The sequence below is a fragment of the Nestor notabilis genome, unplaced genomic scaffold (assembly GCF_000696875.1).
Source record: "Nestor notabilis isolate BGI_N333 unplaced genomic scaffold, ASM69687v1 scaffold19718, whole genome shotgun sequence".
NCBI classification, from domain to species: Eukaryota; Metazoa; Chordata; class Aves; order Psittaciformes; family Psittacidae; genus Nestor; species Nestor notabilis.
In genome coordinates this window covers 1,556-1,809 of record NW_009939838.1, presented here as the reverse complement: position 1 = coordinate 1,809, position 254 = coordinate 1,556, and the positions used below count along the sequence as shown (strand labels likewise).

General features: G+C 63.4%; 1 protein-coding gene across 1 annotated transcript in view; it reads right to left on the bottom strand.

Moving 5' to 3' along the window:
• LOC104410027 (formin-like protein 1) overlaps positions 1-254 on the bottom strand; it is a 4,527-nt gene that overhangs the window by 2,724 nt on the left and 1,549 nt on the right. The window contains exons 5-6 of the mRNA XM_010020082.1: positions 152-250; positions 4-72 (exon numbers count right to left, since the gene is read on the bottom strand). Coding sequence (XP_010018384.1) covers positions 4-72; positions 152-250 — 168 coding nt within the window. The remainder of the gene's footprint in view (positions 1-3; positions 73-151; positions 251-254) is intronic.

Below are 254 nucleotides of genomic sequence, written 5' to 3'. Positions count from 1 at the left end.
CACCTCGAGGATGTTGCGCAGTTTGCTGGAGGACTTGAGGGACATGGATGCGGCGATGATGGCGTTGAGTTGCTGTGGGTGGGAGGGGAAGCATGAGCCCCGCTGCAGGGTGTCAGCCCCTCGCAGCACCCCCGTCCCCCCCAGCACCCACCGGCATGAGCAGCTGGGCCGTGTCGCTGAAGTTGCCCAGGAAGATCATGACGTTCATGCGCTCGGCCAAGCGCGGGATCTTGCTGAAGCGGATCATGAACTGG